The sequence below is a fragment of the Colias philodice genome, chromosome 11 (assembly GCF_061535455.1).
Source record: "Colias philodice isolate Cphi_HAF_F1 chromosome 11, ilColPhil1 Martin Lab GWU primary, whole genome shotgun sequence".
Lineage (NCBI taxonomy): Eukaryota > Metazoa > Arthropoda > Insecta > Lepidoptera > Pieridae > Colias > Colias philodice.
The window spans coordinates 13,217,101-13,235,780 of record NC_143096.1 but is presented as its reverse complement, the minus strand read 5'-3'; the positions used below and the strand labels follow the sequence as shown (position 1 = coordinate 13,235,780).

The 18,680-nt window shown below is 41.8% G+C and overlaps 1 protein-coding gene across 1 annotated transcript in view; it reads right to left on the bottom strand.

Moving 5' to 3' along the window:
* LOC149484971 (glycogen debranching enzyme) overlaps positions 1 to 18,680 on the bottom strand; it is a 48,876-nt gene that overhangs the window by 6,309 nt on the left and 23,887 nt on the right. The window contains exons 7-14 of the mRNA XM_089701239.1: positions 16,221 to 16,546; positions 5,894 to 6,013; positions 4,606 to 4,752; positions 2,893 to 3,035; positions 2,558 to 2,690; positions 2,370 to 2,490; positions 2,010 to 2,142; positions 287 to 552 (exon numbers count right to left, since the gene is read on the bottom strand). Of these exons, the coding sequence (XP_089557365.1) occupies positions 287 to 552; positions 2,010 to 2,142; positions 2,370 to 2,490; positions 2,558 to 2,690; positions 2,893 to 3,035; positions 4,606 to 4,752; positions 5,894 to 6,013; positions 16,221 to 16,546 (1,389 nt within the window). The remainder of the gene's footprint in view (positions 1 to 286; positions 553 to 2,009; positions 2,143 to 2,369; positions 2,491 to 2,557; positions 2,691 to 2,892; positions 3,036 to 4,605; positions 4,753 to 5,893; positions 6,014 to 16,220; positions 16,547 to 18,680) is intronic.

The window sequence follows — 18,680 nt, the reverse complement described above, 5'->3', positions numbered from 1 at the left end:
ATGTCAAAGTTTAATTCGCTAATGCACTCTACAATACACATTCAACTCGATCCTACACTCACGTAAATTCGAATCGATTCATCGCGAGTATCGAGCGCCGAATCGGACGGTCACGTCGAGAAGACAAACGTCAAAACGGGACTTTTACGATAAGTGTAGGGATAATCACTTCGGCATCGGGCCGAAGAGCATCGAAAGCGGGAGGAGCGAGGAGCGGGAGGAGCGGGAGGAGCGGGAGGAGCGGGGAGCGGGAGCAGCGGGAGGAGCGGGAGGAGCGGGTACGCACGTGGTGCGGCACGAGGTCGTCCAGGCCGCGCGTGGAGCCGGTGCCGCAGGCGGCCGCCGCCACCAGCGCGGCCGTGGGCAGCACGTCGAACAGCGAGCGGCGCGCCAGCGGGCTGGGGTTGTCGTGCGTGAGGTCCAGCAGCAGCGCGTGCGCCACGCGGGGGCGCGCGGAGCGGCGCGCGGGGCGCGGCGGGGCGCCGGCCGCCCGCGCGCCGAACCGGTGCAGCTGCCGGCCCTGCTCGTGCGCGTCCCACGCGCTCTGCGCCTCTGCACAGTGCACACCACAACCGTTACGCGCCACGTTATTCCGTGTGATCGCATTTCACTTACACTCGGCCCGGCGAACCTCGAACCTATGGCAGTTCGGTGATTGCTCGTATAATGGGTCGGGTCAATACGTTACTATTTTATAGGTGAAGGCGTGGCTCGCATTCGGCCACGTCGGTAAACATGTTGTTACAAATATTATAAACTAGATTTCCGCCCGCGGCTTCGCCCGCGTTTTCAAAGGAAAACCCGCATAGTTCCCGTTCCCGTGGGATTTCCGGGATAAAACCTATCCTATGTGTTAATTCAAGTTACCCTCTATATGTGTGCTAAATTTCATTGTAATTGGTTCAGTAGTTTTTACGTGAAAGAGTAACAAACATCCATACATCCATACATCCATACATCCATACATCCATACATCCTTACAAACTTTCGCCTTTATAATAGTATTAAGACTACATTTTTAAACGTCTATTGTGTTGTTGTTATATTAATTTCAGTCTTTAACGTGATAACGTTTTTAAAATCGTTTAAGTCGGGTGACATGTTCAGAAACCTCACGAGCGCGATCGCAGGTATAACGAGAGAAGGGGGTCGCGGAAGAATTCTAACAAATACCCGCGGCCCCATCATTAAAGCGGCTCGACGGAACACAGTGGGGTTTTAGTCGGTAAGAATCCGACATAACCCACGGCTCCTTCCCCGGGGGCCGTGGGTATCTTTGGAAGATTTCCCCACTATAAAAAAAAAGGTATAACGAGAGAGAGACGGACCGATCTCCCGTCTCATCTCGAGCGCTGCCACCAATAAGACGTTATCACGTAAACATCTCGATCGTAAACCTACTTTACAAACAACCAATTTTTTAGCGTAGATTAAGTAGGTAAGTGAAACGAAAGCTAGTATATATTTTATCATGAAATTGGATGTCCGCATTTAATTTGTCTAAAAAACTTATGTTATCATAGGTAAATGGATATTTTACAGGTATAATCATTAATCTCACTATTTGGTTTGATTTTTCGGTTTAAAAAATATGTATTCATTCCCATTATCGACATTTGTTAAATGTTTAAAGTAAGATTGAAATAATTTCTCATAAATGGTTAAGAATTGTTATAATTCCAACGAAAATTGAAATGGTATAAAGCTACGTAAAAATTAATAAATGCGATTTTTAGACGCCTGCAATACGTTTTTAATTTAATGGTGACGCCATTACAAGGTTATGTATTGAAAATAACTGTCAGTGTCATAGGAATCATCTTTCGCCGAGCCGATTATAATGAACGGGATCATTGTGAACTCTTTTAAACCGGGTCTATTTTGTTTTTTTATAATACATAGAATGTTCATTTTTGGCTTTTCAGGGAGACTTGTACCTTCTCAACAATGAATGTATTATTTTTATATTTCAAATTATTATTTTAAAATATACGGAGCGAGAGGGGTACCTCGGATGAGCGAGGTGATGCCGAGGCGGTTGACGAAGATGTTGTCGACGTGGTCGGAGTTGGTGAACAGCTCGGCCACCACGTACAGGTCGGGCCGCACGGCGCGCGCGCAGTCCAGCAGGTACTCCGCCACCTGCCACTCGCACGACACGTGACAGATCGAAACAACTTCATAAACGCAGTGTTACAGTATCCATTAAAACGTGACGTCAGTTTAAACTATAATCGTCGACGACTTTAAATATTTTCGGTTTAAACAAAATCATAACCTTAACCTTAATATAAACAGTTACTTCATAATCATATAAAAAATAAGAAGGGCAGTATTCATCCATTTAAATAACTATGGCGCGGACTCACGTGCAGCGGCGTGGAGTGGCAGTTGTCGAGGCGCAGGCCGTGGAACAGCGCCGCACTGCGCTCCACGTAGCGCCGCATGTGCGCCCACAGGAACGCGCTGTCCTCGGGCCGCGCGCCGTACCTGCGGCGTGCACGGGGTCAGTGGGGCTGTGTGGCGCGGGGCGGGGGCGGGGCGCGGGGACACCCACCTCAGCTTGACGCTGTCGCCCCAGGCGATGAGCTCGCGGCGCAGGTACACGCGGCCGTCGTGCTCGCGCGCCGCGAAGTCCTGCAGCGGGTCGGCGCCCATCACCCAGCCGTTGTGCGCCATCACGTAGCGCCCTGCCGACGCGCGACACCGATACGAATGTTATTACGAATCGACTAGGAATAATGTAGATAAAAATAAATGTTTTATTATTAAAATAGATTTTTATTTAATTTTTTTATAATATTATAATACCACCGGGCCGCCATGGATAAGAGCAAAATTGTCTATCGACAGCCGCGGAGGGCGGGCGAGGAGCCCACAGAGCGCACGTACCGTCGTCCCCGTAGATGGCGGCCTCCAGCTCGGCGAGCGGCGCGGCGGGGTCGGCGCGCGGCGCGGTGAAGTAGCGCGGGGCCAGCGGGTGCGCCGCGCTCAGCTCGCGCACGCGCGGCCCGTCGCTCTGCAGCCGCTCGTACCTGCCCCGTGCCACACGCACACACACGCGAGTATAAAAACATAGACGATAAGAAAATCGCTTAAGTACGAGTCGAACCCGCGACATATTGAGAAACATATTGAGTCACAGTTTATAAGAAGAATGCGTTTGCGGTCGTCGGGAAAGCGAGAAGGTGAAAAATAAGACGGTAGTGGGTCTGTTACCGTATGCCGGCGACGACGTTGTCGAGCGCGTGGTGCAGCGCGTCGCGCAGCTCGCCGGCCGCGAGCGCGTTGAGCCGCTGCAGCTCGGCGCGCAGCCGCGCCGCGCCGCGCGCCACGCGCTGCTCCGCGTCCGCCTCGCGCTCCGCCCTGTTACCTGATGCCGGCGACGACGTTGTCGAGCGCGTGGAGCAGCGCGTCGCGCAGCTCGCCGGCCGCGAGCGCGTTGAGCCGCTGCAGCTCGGCGCGCAGCCGCGCCGCGCCGCGCGCCACGCGCTGCTCCGCGTCCGCCTCGCGCTCCGCCCTGTTACCTGATGCCGGCGACGACGTTGTCGAGCGCGTGGAGCAGCGCGTCGCGCAGCTCGCCGGCCGCGAGCGCGTTGAGCCGCTGCAGCTCGGCGCGCAGCCGCGCCGCGCCGCGCGCCACGCGCTGCTCCGCGTCCGCCTCGCGCTCCGCCCTGTTACCTGATGCCGGCGACGACGTTGTCGAGCGCGTGGAGCAGCGCGTCGCGCAGCTCGCCGGCCGCGAGCGCGTTAAGCCGCTGCAGCTCGGCGCGCAGCCGCGCCGCGCCGCGCGCCACGCGCTGCTCCGCGTCCGCCTCGCGCTCCGCCCTGTTACCTGATGCCGGCGACGACGTTGTCGAGCGCGTGGAGCAGCGCGTCGCGCAGCTCGCCGGCCGCGAGCGCGTTGAGCCGCTGCAGCTCGGCGCGCAGCCGCGCCGCGCCGCGCGCCACGCGCTGCTCCGCGTCCGCCTCGCGCTCCGCCCTGTTACCTGATGCCGGCGACGACGTTGTCGAGCGCGTGGAGCAGCGCGTCGCGCAGCTCGCCGGCCGCGAGCGCGTTGAGCCGCTGCAGCTCGGCGCGCAGCCGCGCCGCGCCGCGCGCCACGCGCTGCTCCGCGTCCGCCTCGCGCTCCGCCCTGTTACCTGATGCCGGCGACGACGTTGTCGAGCGCGTGGAGCAGCGCGTCGCGCAGCTCGCCGGCCGCGAGCGCGTTGAGCCGCTGCAGCTCGGCGCGCAGCCGCGCCGCGCCGCGCGCCACGCGCTGCTCCGCGTCCGCCTCGCGCTCCGCCCTGTTACCTGATGCCGGCGACGACGTTGTCGAGCGCGTGGAGCAGCGCGTCGCGCAGCTCGCCGGCCGCGAGCGCGTTGAGCCGCTGCAGCTCGGCGCGCAGCCGCGCCGCGCCGCGCGCCACGCGCTGCTCCGCGTCCGCCTCGCGCTCCGCCCTGTTACCTGATGCCGGCGACGACGTTGTCGAGCGCGTGGAGCAGCGCGTCGCGCAGCTCGCCGGCCGCGAGCGCGTTGAGCCGCTGCAGCTCGGCGCGCAGCCGCGCCGCGCCGCGCGCCACGCGCTGCTCCGCGTCCGCCTCGCGCTCCGCCCTGTTACCTGATGCCGGCGACGACGTTGTCGAGCGCGTGGAGCAGCGCGTCGCGCAGCTCGCCGGCCGCGAGCGCGTTGAGCCGCTGCAGCTCGGCGCGCAGCCGCGCCGCGCCGCGCGCCACGCGCTGCTCCGCGTCCGCCTCGCGCTCCGCCCTGCACGCGCACCCCCCAGTGTGCATATCCAGTGTTTCATTCGTTTGCATTTTAAACCGGTTCATTGGGTATTTGAAAAAAAAAATATTGATTTTTTATGTATTTTATAACTTTGTTATTAATAATATTGATATTAAAAAAAAGACGGGTTGCACTCCGGGAGTGCCGGCAGAAGTGAAAACTTGATTATTAACGTTGAGCATGTTTGATATTTTAGAATGGTATCCGTCTTACGCATGGAAAATAAGAGCTTAAAAAAAAAAGACATCCGTCTTACGCTTTTTCGACGTGTCCTGACGCGAGTTTAAGATTTTATACCCAACGCCGCTAAAGAAGTTTTCACTTCAAAAAACTTCAAAAAAATTGTTTTTCAATTAATTATAAACAATTAAAAACTGATGAAATTTAAATAAAAATCACGTAACTATAAACGCGCCACGACCGGTCACCATAGATGTGACGTCATAATGTTATAGCTATTTAATAACAGTACAGCGTTCACGGCTATTACACGTGACTGGATAATAATATTGAAAATTTATTGCTAAAATACGAGTTGTTAGTTGGTTCCTAGCTATGTATGATAAAGGATTTATTTAGGCAAAGTCTGATAATATTCCTGATGTTTATATATTTATGATCAAAGATTTTTGTCAGGAGTTGCCTTTGTAGTATTCGTACATAATGGTACAAAACAAGAACGATAACTTTTGATGTTCGACATTTTTAATATAAATTTAAATATTTAATAATGACAACAAAATTAATAAGATCAAAACATTGTATTTATTATTTTTCTATCAACTGCAATGAGATTATGACGTCATACGCGCTCGGTTGTCGCTTCGGGAGTTCTCGGCGTGTCTTCGGTACTGGATTCAAAAATTAATTTTTATTATGAAATAACTTTTGAATTATTGCAAAAAAAAATAGTTTGTTATAAAACTAATAATCTTTTCATTTATCACAAAAAAAAATATTCAAATACCCAATTATCGACCGACACGGATTCATAACGATTTTCGCTAAATGCAAAAATAAGCGAGTCCGCCGCCGCCCCGAAATGGATGATATTCGAAACGGCCGTGACAAAAAACGTTGTCAAAGTGTGTAGTATATTTTAGAAACGGCAGATACCGACCCGTGCGTGTTGTAGAGCGCGAGCGCGAGGTCCATGTCCACGGTGGCGGCGCGGCGCCGGCGCTGCGGGTCGGCCGCCAGCCGCAGCGCGCCGGCCGGTGGGCCAGCTTCACTTGGCACCCTGGGAGCGCACGGCCATTAGTCGCCGAGCCGAACAGAATATATAGAGAGTAGGGCGAGGCGCGAATCGCTATCGCCGCTGTAGTCATTGATATATGTAAATAAAGCAGTAAAGCTTAGCGCATACCGCAAGAGCGAAGCGATAAATATTGTGTGCTATATTTTTGCGTTATCTTATTACTAAGTTTGCTGAATTCTACGAAAATTAGTATTTTACGTTCACCAAAAAGTACATTGAGTATCGCGGGTAGCAGCTCTCAGCCAAATTTATCTACTTTTAAAGAAGCAGAATATGAACAAAAAAATGTATCAATCCGAAAGGGAAAAATGCCTGAAGATGAATTTGCATCTCAATTTAAAGATTTTAAAATGGAAATGCTTGATATATTGAATAACTTTGGCAAATTGCAAACAGATAGTATTCAGTCAATTAAAAATGATATTTCATCTATTAAAGACCAACTTGCAGATATCAAAACGACAACAGACGGACTAGCTCTTGAAAACCAATACCTGAAAATCCAAATAGAGAATTTAACGAGTAATGTGGGTGATACCCAACAGAAAGTAACAAAATTGGAAAATGACGTTCGTCTTCTACAAAATTTTCAATCGTCATCCATAAATACAGAAGGTTCAAATTTAATGGGTTCTTCGACTAACATTATAAATGAAGTACAAGATAGACTGGAACGCAGTAAAAACATAATAATTGTTGGAATTACGGAATCAAAGATGGAAGATTTGCAGAAGAAGAGAGAGCTTGATAGATGCGAAGTGATGAAAATTATATCTCAAATAAATCCACAGTGTCCTGAACCAGTAAAAATCTTTCGCCTTGGAAAATTTGATGAAAATAAACTACGTCCTATAAAGGTCTGTTTTTCTTCACAAGAGATTGCAAAATCTATACTGATAAAAAAATCAATAATTAAAGATGGTAAAATTAAAATCTATTGGGACCAGACACCAATCCAGAAACAATATATGATAAATGTGCAAGAAGAACTGCGATTGCGTACAGAAAACGGAGAAAAAAATCTAATCATCAAATACATTAAAGGAATACCCACAATTTTAAAAAACTTTCCAAAAAACTAAATACGAATGAAAATCCAGTAAATTCCGAGATTAAAAATAATAATATCACATGCAAACTCTGTCAAAATTACGACGACATTATAGTTCACACCAAATCCATAAAGTTTCTTTACGCCAATGTATAGTAGAAACAGGTAAAATAGATGAATTAAGATGTATTGTCGAATCTTTCCAAGCTGTTGTTCATTTGATAGTGCTGACGGAGACATGGATTAAGGATGAAGACCAGGCGAAAAGATTACAATTACCCGGATATACGCACTACTATAATTACAGAACTAAACTGAGAGGAGGAGGAGTCTCTATTTATATCTGTAGCGACGACAAGCCAATTTACGAGTTACCGAAATATTTCAAGTGTAGTACCTACTAAGAAAGTTCCCACCATAGGTTCACACGGTAACTTGTATATAAACAGTTCGTGCGCTATGCATGGACAGTTAAGGGCTTGTCGGGACGCGGGTTGGTCGCATTAGGTCGAATATTAATTACATACGAATATATATATGTAGTTAACGAAATATAACCTTTGCGTAGTTATTTCATCTTTTATTACACCCGCACATAACAAGCCCCTACATTGGTGACCCCGACGTGATCTTAAATCTACAATCAAACCACGCATCGCTCCGCATCCCGAAGTCGCGATCGTGCAGGGATATCAAAACAGAAAAATCCCAATTGGCTATGTTTTTTCATTACTGCTTTAAGCATATCGCCAGATTGTACTATCATCAACCTTGTGCGTGGCAGAAGCAGCAGGAGAGCCGACTTTTAATAATTTTACCAGTGTCGAAAAATAACCAATCCGCGAGTGAGTGTACTGTGTAGTGATTATAAAGTGTAGTTTAGTGTAATTAAGACATTTGGTACTAAGTTAATGACTTTAGATCTTAGTTTACGGCGACCGTATAAATGGTTATTTATTATCGCCAAGGTAACTCAACTTATGTTTTTGTTTATAAAGTGCAGATTTTTTTAGCACCCTAGGGCCGATGCATCGCTCGCACTTATGACGGACGCATCGGATACTCATGTAGGTTATTTTTCTAAGAATCTATCTAAGATTGAACGCAAGTATAGTACGTATATAGGGAGTTATTAGCAATTTACTTGGCTATTCGTCATTTTCGGAATATGGTCGAAGGACGACAGTTAGCGGTGTATACGGATCACAAACCGTTAATTTATGCATTTTCTAAAGTAAATAGCGAGAAAGAGTTACCCAGACGTACACGACACTTGATATTCATTAGTGAGTTCACAACGGATTTGAAACACGTTAGTGGGCAAGATAATGTCGTTGCAGATTTGTTATCACGAGTCGCAACAATAAGTTGTCCCACTGTAATAGATTACGCAGAACTTGCTTAGAATCAACAACAAGATTCTTATATGTTACAATTATCTAATTCGAAAGACGCTAATAATAGGTCAAAGAAAATAATGTTACTTGAAAGCGGTACATTTATTTATTGTAATTTAGATAATGTTAAAATTAGACCCTATTTGACTGATAAATTTCGACGTATTGCTTTTGATAGTGTACATAATTTATGTCATCCCGGAATAAGGACTACACGCAAATTGATTCAAAATCGTTTTTATTGGCCAAATATGATTCGTCACGTTGGCCAATGGGTTAAAAGTTAAAACATGCATTGAATGTCAACGATCGAAGGTTAATCGACATACAATGTCAGGTTTAGGATCGTTTCTGCAGTGCGATAGGTTTGAACATATTCATGTTGATTTAATTGGACCTTTACCCACTTCACCCGAAGGTTTTAGGACGTATTGCCTAACCATAGTGATAGGGGGACGCGATGGCCAGAATGTTTTCCTACGAAAGATATAACTGCTGAAACGATTTCGCGTGTAATATATGAAGGATGGATCTCTCGTTTTGGTTGTCCGAAAAAGCTAACAAGCGATCAAGGACACCAATTCGAAAGTCAATTATTTGCTACACTAATGAAGTTATTAGATATTAATAAGTTGCGTACGACACCTTACCACCCACAGAGTAACGGGGCGGTAGAGCGTTGGCATAGGTCGCTTAAAGCGGCATTAACGGCTCGTTTATGCAATATATCATCATCTTGGGTTACGGAATTACCAACTGTGTTGCTAGGACTTAGAACAGCAGTAAGAAGTGATACCGGCATAAGCGCAGCAGAAATTACGTACGGAACAACTTTAAGATTACCAGGTGATTATTACGATAAAAAATCGAGTTTAGAAATAGATAGCAGTCTTGAGTATGTAAGTAAATTACGAGACTCTATTAGGAAATATCAGTCAGTAGCTATTAGGCAGAATGAAAGACGGAACATATTTATTCACCCCGATTTGCAAAAGTGCGATTATGTTTTTGTAAGAAACGACGCAGTACGTAAGCCTTTACAACCAACATACGACGGTCCTTATCGTGTGTTGAGTCGAGAGGAAAAGGTATTTTACATTCAAATGACTGGCAGGAAAGTTAGAATATCTGTAGACCGTCTAAAACCTGCATATTATTTGAATGATGATAGTGATACGACATCTGGGGCAGATACTGAGGTTCCGTTACAAATTCCAAGTAGCGAATTGCCTAATACACATACCACGCGTAGTGGAAGAGCTATACGATTACCAGTACGATTTAGGTAATAGTATTGTATTTGTAATTTTTTCAACCATTTTATATTTATTAGAATTACGATGATTATAAGTATTCATAAGACTTCATAGAAATGTATAATAAATACTTAGTAATCAACACATCGTATTTAATAAATAATAGAACTTATGTAATTTTGAAACGAGTTCATTGTTTAACGTTTTAAGTATGGTATTTCAAATTTATGTTTGTGTTGAGTTTTGATTGAAATGTTTACTACTTAGAAATTTAAGTACTTTTGATTTATGGCTTATGAGTGTATAGTAATAGCCTTTGTAATATTAAACGATACAAGTGTAAAGAACGTATTGAGATTTGAAATGTTAATGTTACTAAGTGTTAATTGACGTGTAACAATAATCGCACGCCACTTAGAAGACCCAACCGAGTTTTTGTAATAACATAAATAGTTTAACGAAATTAGGTGTTAACTGTAACCACTTGTATACGTTATGATTGATTTATATTGTGAACATTTTTTATACTTTATATTGTAAACATTTTGTAATCTTATATAGCGACACTTTATATATACCCCTTTGTTTATTGTTTAATTTTATTGTAAGATTTTTTTACTTGTATACCCTTTTTATTTTAAGGGGGAAATGATGTAGCGACGACAAGCCAATTTACGAGTTACCGAAATATTTCAAGTGTAGTACCTACTAAGAAAGTTCCCACCATAGGTTCACACGGTAACTTGTATATAAACAGTTCGTGCGCTATGCATGGACAGTTAAGGGCTTGTCGGGACGCGGGTTGGTCGCATTAGGTCGAATATTAATTACATACGAATATATATATGTAGTTAACGAAATATAACCTTTGCGTAGTTATTTCATCTTTTATTACACCCGCACATAACAAGCCCCTACATATCCATGATAGCCTAAAACATGAATTTCTTGAGGAACAGTTTGAAGATGGTAATCATTTTCTATGGGTACATCTGAACTCACTTTCCCTAGATATTGGAGTTATATACAAACAGCCAGCAGCAAATACTCAAAAATTTCTTGAAAATTTTAGTCTACATCTAACGAAAAGAAAACGTGTAATTGTATTTGGTGATTTTAACCTAAATTTACTGAGCAACGACCAATCAATAAAAGAATATAAACTAATATTAAAAGAAAATAATATGAAAATATTAAATAAAATTAGTATTGAATACTGAACGCGAGATATGTCATCTTCAAAGTCCATCCTGGATCATGTTCTTACTAATCTACACAATGACACCTTTCAGCTTCCTATTATTGAATCTTCACTTTCTGACCATAAACAAATATATTTGGAGTTGAATAGACACAAACGAGAGGCTTTAAAACGAGTTCAATACCAATCAATCAATTACACAAGCTTATATGAAACTATCAAAAACATATTTTCGAAAGAAGAATTCCTTGATTACAAGCAATTTGAAACGACTCTGACAGCCGCTATCAACAATAATAAAATAACAAGAACAAAATTTTTAAACCCACCAAGTAAAGACTGGATAAATAAAGATCTGATTGAGAGCATAAATCACAGAAACCAACTGTGGTACAACCTGAAACAAACTCCTGGTAACGAACGACTGAAAGAAGTTTTTGTTAAACAAAGAAATCTCGTATTCAGCAAGATTCAATCGGCGAAACGTCAATTCTATATTAAAAGTTTTAGCAATTGTCAGAGTGATCCTGCAAAAATGTGGCAGTTGATTTATAAATTATGTAATAATAAGGCTAAAGATCCGGTGATTACGAAACTTACAACTAACTCTGGGCAAATAACTAACGTCAATGAAATTTGTGAATATTTTAACGATTATTTTTCCACCGTAGGCGGTCAACTAGCCAACGACATTCCTAAAGAATTTCATAGAAACATTAAAATAATACTTAAAAGCCTGCAAATAACTTGTCTAAATTAGAACCAACAAATGAAAATGAAGTTTTAAAAATAATAAATAATCTCCGTAAAAATACTGCTATAGGTGTGGATGGAATAAGTATTCGGGTAATTAAAAATATAAAAGATTTATTAGCGAATAACTTGGTGAAAATAATAAATAAATGCCTAAGAGAAGGTTATTTTCCGGACTCCCTCAAAGTAGCCTCAGTAATTCCCATTCATAAATCTGGCTCTAAACTAGATCCCAGTAATTACCGACCAATATCAGTACTACCAGCTTTGTCAAAAATATTTGAAAAAATTTTGCACTCTCGTTTAAACGGTTTTCTCACGTCTAATAAATTTTTCTTTAATAAACAATACGGATTCAGAGAAAAATCTAATACTATTGCAGCAACGGTGGATCTTATCACTAATGTCAGACTCAACATAGACCGTAGAAAGGTAGCTCTTGGAGTATTCGTCGATCTTAAGAAAGCTTTCGATACCGTAAGCCACGAAATTTTACTACTGAAATTAAGAAATGCGAGAATAACCGGAGTAGCTTATGACATATTTCGATCATACCTTAAAAATCGGTATCAAGTCGTAAAAATTAATGATCACTATAGCAAAAAAAGACCTATTAGCTGTGGCGTGCCTCAAGGCTCCCTTTTGGGCCCCCTATTTTTCCTTATCTATATTAATAACGTTCACGAAATAGGATTAACCGGAGATATTACTTTATATGCTGACGACACATGCTTGTTCTACTATGGTAATTCTATTGATATTGTAGTAAATCAAGCCCAAAAAGATCTTAACATATTAAACAGATGGTTTCAATCAAATTTACTTACGATAAACGCCTCCAAAACCAATTACATCATTTTTACCGCAAAAAATAAGAAAATAGGCTCCTACAATCCATTGTCCATAAACGGAGAAACGATAAAAAAAGTAAACGAAGAAAAATATCTCGGTCTCCTTCTCGATAAACAACTCACGTGGAAAGCCCAATGGGCTTTCCACGTGAGTTTCCAATCGAATTTATTCTATTCTTTCAGTTTTATGTGTCAAAGGGACACACCGCTATTCTTTATTCTATTCTTTATAAATTTATATTTATAAAGCATTTGAATGCCTTAACCAAAAATATCAATTTCAACAAAAAAGGTCGTGTTCCATCGTTACAATATTGTATTCACTGTAAAAGTGTTTCGTGTTGGTTGAGATGGTTGTTTATCACCTCAATAGATGGCGCGCGGTGTGTCCCTTTGACACATAAAACTGAAAGAATAGAATAAATTCGATTGCTCTGGCGGGTCACGAGTGGCTGAATTGGTCAGGCATCCGCCCCGGAATGGCGCGAAAGGATGCGGGTTCGAGTCCCGCCTCGTGATCGAATTTTTTCTATTCTTTATAAATTTATATTTATAAAGCATTTGAATGCCTTAACCAAAAATATCAATTTCAAAAAAAATCTTGACTAAAAATGTTCATTCTCTAATTAACTTTTCCACCAATATACAACACACAAACCGTATGACTCGGCGCGCAAACAATATAGCCCTGCCCTGTACCAGGACAAGTTACGGGAAAAAGAGTATCTTATTCGAAGGAGTTCAATTGTATAATAAATTACCTAAAAATATTAAAGAAGCCAAATCGATAACTAATTTCAAGAAATTGCTAAAGAAACATCTTTTAGACTAAATATTATAATAAAAAAATATATATAAATATATAAATAAATATAAAAAATAAACATAAATAAAACCTATAAATTATACTTTTACTATTAAAATACATATTATACAGGGTGTCCCACTAGTGGTATACTAAGCGCGAAGGAACTTGTAGTTTTGCATACACTGATCACGTAAAAAATACTTTAAAAAAAAATTACGTCCAAAATTTTTTGCTAAATTTTTCCTGAAAATCCATGTTTTCTTCTCTAGCTTCGCGTAGCCGGCATATACCGCTTCTCTAATATGAGCATTTTATCTATGAAAACATAATCTTAAACGATAGCTCACGTGCAGGTGGCAAAGTTGGGCGGCTCGCTTTTTATGGGTGTACACATAGAGTTTTAAGAATTCATCTATTTGAAAAAAAAAATGCGTCTGGAATTTTTTAATTATTTTTTACGTACTCAGCGTATGCAAAACTATAATTTCCTTTGAGCTTAGTATACCAACAGTGGGACACCCTGTATATTTAGTAAAAACAAAGTGTTAACAAAAATAAAACTAATTTTATATCTCATGAAAATAGCATATCTTTACCTAGAACACAAGCCTTATATCTTTAGAATGTCGTTGGGGTAGTCTGAAATTATGTTTATAAAAATTACCGCCCATTTTTGCACGCCTCATAAGCGAAGCGTCGAGGTGGGTACTACTGTCACTTCGCGCAAAACATCTGATTTTTCAAACTTAAAATGTCTTTATGTATCATACATTGCACTTGTAAGATAATACATACACACACATATTAAGAAAAAACACTATTTTTAACATTCATGATATTTTTGATGTCATTTTTGTTATTTAAACTAGTTAAAAAACAGTTTAAAAAAGTTCTGTCTTGGACGTCCGTGTGTCTGTATGTGCGGAGGATTTTCTTGTTAACACGATAGCGACCGAAATACTTTACTAATCGAGTCTTTTTTTTTCTCTTATACCCCAGCCACACGACTCGACGAGTGGTATGGGAAGTGACGAGGGAAGTAGGCAGGGACATAGTGTGGCCACGTTACTCGTCATGCCACTCGTCGTGCTCATCGTCCTGCTCACTGCTGTCGGCTTTTGCGCGCGAGTCAAAGGACCGGCAATACGAGTGCGAATTAGGGATGGGCGTCATGGAATCAACGGACTAGTTAAATTAACCGTCTATATGTACACTCAACGATTCGACTAGTCCATCGCTCACCAATGCACTAGTTGAATTCAACGGCTAAACAGTCTTATTGATAAGAATAAATTCTTTTTTTTAAGTTTTTTAAAAAAAATATTTTTTGTTTACAAGACCAATGTTTTGAATTTAAACTATAAAAACAAAGTACGATAATAAGTTTTTTAGTAATACTTTTTTTAGGGAGTATAATTTTTGTAAGAAAGCATAAATATTTATTAATTGTTTTATTGAGATTAGAATTTATTGTTTTAAGAATTTATTTAATATGTAATAGTTATTTATTTTACACATGGACTAGTCGAAGATTTTAACTAGTTGAATGACTAGTTGATGAACGACATTTAACTATCTAGTCTCGTTGATGAAAAATACGTCGACGACCCATCCCTAGTGAAGAGCGTCGCGATTAATCGCGCGAGTAGAGCAGTGTGTGGCCAGACGGCAATATCGAGGCGAGCGGCAGCGCGAGGAGCAGGACGAGGAGCAGCACGAGTAGCAGGACGAGTAGCATAGTGTGGCTGGGGTATTACGCTTGAGTATGCTCAGGAATAGAACCCTTTCATTTTTCAGGGTCTGATTCGATGTGGTTTAATTGTTATTAAATAAACAAAAATAATAATTAATAAATAATTATTTAAAAAAAATGTTGTGTGGTTTTATGAAACCACGGTAAAAGTGAAACTGTTCGAACGGTTCCGAACACTGCTTTGTGTAGCGCATGTCGCGTGTCGGTCGGCTGCCAAGTAGGTATACCTACTCGGCAGCCGCGATACACGCGACATGCGCTACACAGACCAAAAAGTTTGAGACGATGTAATTAAAGTTTCACTTTAAAAATTATGAGGCGAAATTATAAAAAAAAATTATGGATTTTCCAAACTTTATATATTTGTTATTCTTGTTGGATGTATTCTATTTGTGTTAACAAACTACTTACTACGTAAGTACAACGTTAAGCGAGCAAAAATGTTTATAATTTATATTATTATTTCTCTGTAAGTGGTTCAAATGTAATCTTTTTGAGAAATAAATGTCTTAAACCGTAAACCGTAAAATGTCAACGGGTAACAAAACTAGAGTTTCAATCGATTTTATATGCCCGATATTTAAAAGGATTAAGGGGAGGCTCCCTTAATTTTATGTGAATCTGCATTAATATTCTGAAACAGTCACACATACAATCGAAATGGAACTTTAGTATATGATTTATTGGGTCTTTTTCTTTCCATGTACAAGACGGTTACGTAATTGTAACATTTTCGCTCGATTCATTTTTTATTCAAAAAGTATGCCTTTTGTAAGGATTATTACATTTTTTTAAAGATTTACTTGGACTTTATGTCGGAAATAATTGTTAACAGTAAGAACATATAATTTACTATCCAATCCCAAGATATTTTTTCTCTAGATCAATTATTACTTTAGTTATAAACGAAATAAGAATTAACACTTACGAGATTTTTTTTTTATTTAGTTTCGAGCTCGAACGCGATTAAAGAGCGCACGCGATATTCAACTTTATTACGGCTGCGTTAGCGTCTAGCACCGTAGCGGTCTAACCGGTCTCTCAGTGCCAGAAATTATGTTAAGGAGCCTCCTCTTAATCCTTTCGCGGTAGGGAACCCAAAAGGGAAAGGGAACTCGCCTGTTGCGCGCGAGCTCCTCGTAGCGCTGCACGAGGCGGTCGACGTCGCACGTGACCATGTCCTCCAGCCGCAGCTCGGGCAGCACGTCGTCCTGCAGCGCGCGGCGCAGCGCGTCCACGTCCTGCGGCCCGCCAACGGCGCGCGGCAGGCCGGGCAGCAGGCCCGCCGCCAACCGCGCGGAGAAGCGCGCCAGCGCCGCGTCCAGCAGCGCGGCGGGCCGCAGGTGCGGGCAGTCGCGCACGTTGTAGGCCGCCTCGGGGTGCTCCGCCAGCCACGCCGTCTCGTTGGCCGTGTGGTTCAGCACCACGTCGCCGATCGACAGCATCTGCCGACGCCGACCCACCGCGATGCGAATTACTGCTTTATATCGATTTGCGACTCGATTTGAGAGTCGGATGTCTTTAACCGATCGAGCTAAAGTTTTGTATACGCGTACGGTTTGGAATTTGGATGACGCTTTATGTTTATGCACTCCTATAATATGGATATTAAATAAATGGCGTCGCTAAGAATAACTCCAAAAATTATGTGACGTCGTTCTTTACCAATATGGCGTCGTTCTTAATCAATTTAATATGATATGTAGGGGGAGGGCTGCAGACTTTTCCTCTCATGTCAACCATTTTGCAAATTCACGCTTTACCCCCTAGCATTGTAATAATGACAAACACACTACAATTTTGTTTCTATAACTTTTTAGCGTACAGTTAAAAATAAACATGTAAAATGTATATTATATATTCGGGATATACAGGGTGTTCCAAAAAGTAGTGATGAACGGAAGCTGGGAGGTAGAGAACCTAGAGGGCTATCCGAATCACCCCCATGTTACATGTTATGCGATTTTTCGTATTTTCGGAGTTATGACGTTTTTTTCAATTTTTCACCTATCGCCGAGTACGATGATATTTTCACTCATGGTGACGTCAATTGTTGCGCTAGATGCTTGATTTTTTTTTGTTTGCTAAGCTGAAAGATAGGCCAATTCAGTATGGTAACATTTACTATCGTTAGATCTTCAAATGGAATAAAAAAAAGAATTAAATGCCAAGAAAGATAAAATTACCCAGTATGTTTGTATTCTCCTAACTTTGTCACAGCCCGTCGTCCGACTCACACAAAAGTTCTGGAAGTTAAGGTACCTCCCACAGGACCTCAATTGATTGTAAGTCCAACTGATCAAGTAAGCGGTTCTTTGAAGGATCAACTTCTCGATTCCCTTAGGCTTGAAATACCATCTTTGCTATCCCAAGTATTAAAGAAGGAATTGGTCACCTTTAAGGAAGAGCTCTTGGAACTTCGTAAATCTGTTTCTTTTTTGAGCGATATGAATGATGAGATGCGTGAAAATATAAAGTCTTTGTCGAAGGATAACAAGCAATTAAAATCTGAAAATGATGCTTTAAAATCATCTGTCCATGAATTGTCTGACCGACTTAACAAAATAGAACAAAGTCTTAGGGACAAAAATTTGGAAATAAAAGGTGTTCCTGAGCACCCATCTGAAAATGTCCTTAACTTAATACAGCAGTGCGCTTCTATTGTTGGACACAAAATTGCCGATGGTGATGTCGTGAAGTGTAACCGTGTGGCTAAACAGAACAAAAACACGAATGTTCCTCGTACAATTATTGTGCAATTTAACAGCGAGAGACGACGAGATGAATTTTACTCCGCTGTCTATAGATATAATAAAGCAAATCCTGATAATAAACTCAATACTGCCTTATTAGGTATGGCCGGTGAAAAGAAGCCCGTTTATATATCTGAGCACTTATCTCCTCAAAATCAGGCTCTACACATTGCAGCAAGAATGAGAGCTAAGGAGTTATCGTACAAATTCGTTTGGGTTCGTAGTGGCCGCATATTTGTGAGAAAAGACCCCGGATCGCAATATATATTCATTAAGGACAGTAAAAGTTTAGATTTAATGCATTAGTTAAATTAATATTTTTATCTTTTTTAGATTAACTTGTTTCTTAATTTTTTCTGGTTTTTGAAAATGGCTTTCTCAATTTATTATCAGAATATACGTGGTATGAAGAGTAAAACCATAGAAATTTCTAATTCCATTTTGATTAATAGTTATGACATCATATGTATTTGTGAAACTTGGTTAAATAATACTGTTCTCTCGAGTGAAATTTTTGATAATAGATATCAAGTGATACGTAGAGATAGAAGCGAAGCATTCTGTAGTGCATATAACAAAAGTCATGGTGGTGGCGTGCTGGTAGCCTTGTCTAAAGATTTTGATGTCGTTGAAAGGAATGATTTGCAGTCCGAACTCTTAGAAGACCTATGGCTACATATTAAATTAAAAAATCGTGCTGTATTAAACCTATGTATTGTGTACCTACCTGATTACTTGTCAACGAGTGTGGTATCTGAATATATGGAAAAATGTTCCCATTTTTTAGGTACTTCATCTGATTGTAGTACTCTTATATTAGGTGATT